Here is a 3,269-nt window from a genome sequence, read left to right as displayed (position 1 = left end):
TAAGTCTTTATTCATTTCTTATTTTACATATACAGACACACACATGAAGTTTTAGTCTTTGTTCATTACTTATTTTACATATACAGACACACACAAAACAGCAGCAGATTGAGCAAAAGTTTGTAATCCTAGTTTGCAGGAGGCTGACATAGGATTGTAAGAATTTTTTTCTTTCAAGACAGGGCTTCTCTGTGTATCCCTGACTGTACTGGAACTTGCTTTGTAGATTAGGCTGCTCTTGAACTCAGAGATCACCTGCCTCTGCTTCCTGTCTACTGGGATTAAAGTATGCACTATTATGCCTGCCCGGCCACGATTATGAGAATTTAAGACTAGCCTAAGATAAATACGGCAAGATCAGAATCCCATGTGCTCTTCCTCCATGTTTCCAATGTTATAATCCATGTTTTTTGTCTTATTAAACCTTCTACTGCTGTCTTATTGGATCATGTTCTATTCCAACTAGCAATGTTTTATATCATTAAATATAAGAAAAAAACAGATTTAACATAGAAATTTAAAGTCAATGAAATTTTCCACATATTTTCTATGTTTGAAGACTTAAACTTATGACACCAAAAATTGGGATATTGATAGACATTAGACTTTTGACCTTACATTTACACAAATAGGCTCTTTTAAAACATTTAACATTGCCAACATTATTTTTAGGTGCAAAATTTCCAATCAAATGGACAGCGCCTGAGGCTGCCTTGTATGGTCGGTTTACTATAAAGTCAGATGTGTGGTCATTTGGAATACTACAGACAGAATTGGTAACAAAGGGGAGAGTACCATATCCAGGTAAGCTTCTGTTTTTCTAATTTTTTCGTTATCTCAACATAGACTTTAATGAGGGATACACTTAGCAAACATGTAAGGGAGAGAGACTATTTCTTCTTTCCTACCCCTTTATTTTGGCACTGGATATGTAGCAATTCATGAGGTCTGGAATCCTTGAGCAAGCACAGGAGGTGTGTCCTACATTCACTTCAGTTTTCTCCTCTAAGATGTTTTCCAAAAACGCCTTTTATATCTGTTCTCTCACATCAGAAGCATATCTTAAATATGCTAGGTTATATCTGCTCCCCCTCCCCCAAGTAATTCTTTTCTAGAAGTGTGATATTCTAGACTCAAAAGATTGTTTTGAGAAGCATTGTACCCTCTTTAGTAATAAGAGGAAAAAACAAACTATTTTACTCTAAAAATTAAGACATTGATACAGGTTTTTGGGAGCCAGAAGAAATTTTAGCCTAATTGAAATTCAGCTATAATTGAATATTATTACTTCAACCTGTTACCTCTCAAACATGCCCACTGAAGTGAAGTATCCTAACAGTTGAAGAGTGTGAAAGCATAGAAAATACAATTTTTAGAAAGAATTGCTATAATGATCTTTTCTTACATGCCATTCCTTAATACTTGCAGATGTAGATCTATGTTGTCACATCCTCTGATTCACATGCCTTCATTATGTGTTGACACTTAACCCATACAAGTTCTCCTCACCTAATGGTCATTCCTTATCACTCTGTCCAGTAAGACTCCACTCCTGTCTTAATTCATGGTCATGTTTTATTTACTAAAATTTTTATTATATTCCTATGATGACATTTTGTTTGTGTTTTAATGAATAACGCTGGCCTAAAGGTCAGAGTGCAGAACTAAGCCACTAGAGGCCAAGCAGTGGTGGCACACACCTTTAATCCCAGGACTCAGGGAGACAGAGGCAGAGGGGTCTCTGTGAGTTCAAGGCCAGCCTTGGCTATACTAGTTTGATCCAGTCTGAAAGAAAAATAGAGATAGGTAGTGTTGGCTCACTCCTTTAATCCCAGTACATGGAAGTCACATGCCTTTAATCCCAGTACTAGGGAGGTGGAGACAGGAAGGTATAACATAATTAATAAAAACCCAGAGACAGATATTGGGGTGTTGGACTCTAGACTGAGGAGTCGCCCCCAGAGATCATCTCACACATCACAGCCGATGCAAAAGCATGAGGATTAATTCTGTCCTGACAGGGTCCCCCAGCATTCGGGAAGCCGAGGGACCTCTAATAGCTGGTACAGTCTACTTTTAAAGGGGCCACAGAAGCAAGGGGGGTTGTTCTTTGACTATTCTGATTGGCTTATTTGAAAGGGCTATTACCAATAATTGCCTGGAGAGCTGTTGCCTGATCAGATGAGGTAAGAGGTCATTTTGACCCCGTTTCCCAGGGGACTGAATCAAAACTTACGTATATGGGTAATTGTTCAGGAACTGAGTACATGCGAGTGTAGCTGTTAGGTCCTTGGTTCCCAGGGGAGGAGGGGAAACACTATGGCACAGAGGCTGAGAGGATTCAGAATTGTCAAAAATGGCTTCCGGATTGTCTTAAAGTCTTACAGGGGTTCTGCAAGAAGGTCAGAAAAGCAAAACAGCCAGCCACTGGCTCCTACGATTTCTACCTGAAATGGTGATCCTGCCTCCAGGAATCTCAGAATGAGTCTGTGTCTGAGAGCTGTCTTCTCACATTTCTGTTCCTCTCTGTGGCTGTAATTACCTACCACTCAGTTTCTGTGGCAAACTAGTATGGCTCCTGGGATTAAAGGTGTGTGTCACCACTGCCTGATCTGACCAGTGAAGCTCTTTTTCTCTCTGATCTTCAGACAATCTTTATTTATTAAAATACAAATGAAATATTAGTACATATGGCTGGACAGAAAGAGGAATATAAGGCAGGAGGAGATAAGAGCTCAGAGCAGTCTGGAGATACAGTCTTGATAAGTCAGTCAGTCAGAGCTTGCAGTATGAGACAGGACCGCCCTCTTGGTCTGAGAGTTCAGTAGAGGTAAAAGGTAGTCTCTTTAGTAACTGGCTGTTCTGCTTCTCTGATCTCTCACCTTTTACCCCCTAATATCTGACTCTGGGTTCTTAGTAAGAAAAATTAGAATTTTGCTACACACACACCTCTCTCCAACCATCCATAACACTCTTCTTTCTAACTCCCTAGTGCTGGGATTAAAGGCATGTGATCCCAAGTGTGTTGTAATAGGAGCGGCGGGGCTGAGTCCCCAGCATCCCAGCTGCTTGGCTAGCTTATGCCCCGAAATAATTACATGGACACTGTATTCTTTTAATGACTGCTTGGCTCTTTAGCTCTAGCCCTTTTCTCGGCTAACTCTCACACCTGGACTAGCCCATTTCTAATCATCTGTGTGTAGCACCCCAAGGTGCGCTTACCGGGAAGATTCTAGCCTACGTCCATCCTGGGTCGGAGCTTCATCGCG

The 3,269-nt window shown here is 40.6% G+C and overlaps 1 protein-coding gene across 2 annotated transcripts in view; it reads left to right on the top strand.

Moving 5' to 3' along the window:
* Positions 1 to 3,269, top strand: part of Yes1 (YES proto-oncogene 1, Src family tyrosine kinase) — a 76,392-nt gene that overhangs the window by 56,892 nt on the left and 16,231 nt on the right. For both annotated transcript variants that reach the window (XM_005369941.3, XM_026777442.1), the window contains exon 11: positions 673 to 804. In XM_005369941.3, the coding sequence (XP_005369998.1) occupies positions 673 to 804 (132 nt within the window). The remainder of the gene's footprint in view (positions 1 to 672; positions 805 to 3,269) is intronic.

This window comes from Microtus ochrogaster, unplaced genomic scaffold (genome assembly GCF_000317375.1).
Source record: "Microtus ochrogaster isolate Prairie Vole_2 unplaced genomic scaffold, MicOch1.0 UNK67, whole genome shotgun sequence".
Taxonomy (NCBI): domain Eukaryota; kingdom Metazoa; phylum Chordata; class Mammalia; order Rodentia; family Cricetidae; genus Microtus; species Microtus ochrogaster.
This window is presented reverse-complemented; position numbering and strand designations above follow the sequence as displayed.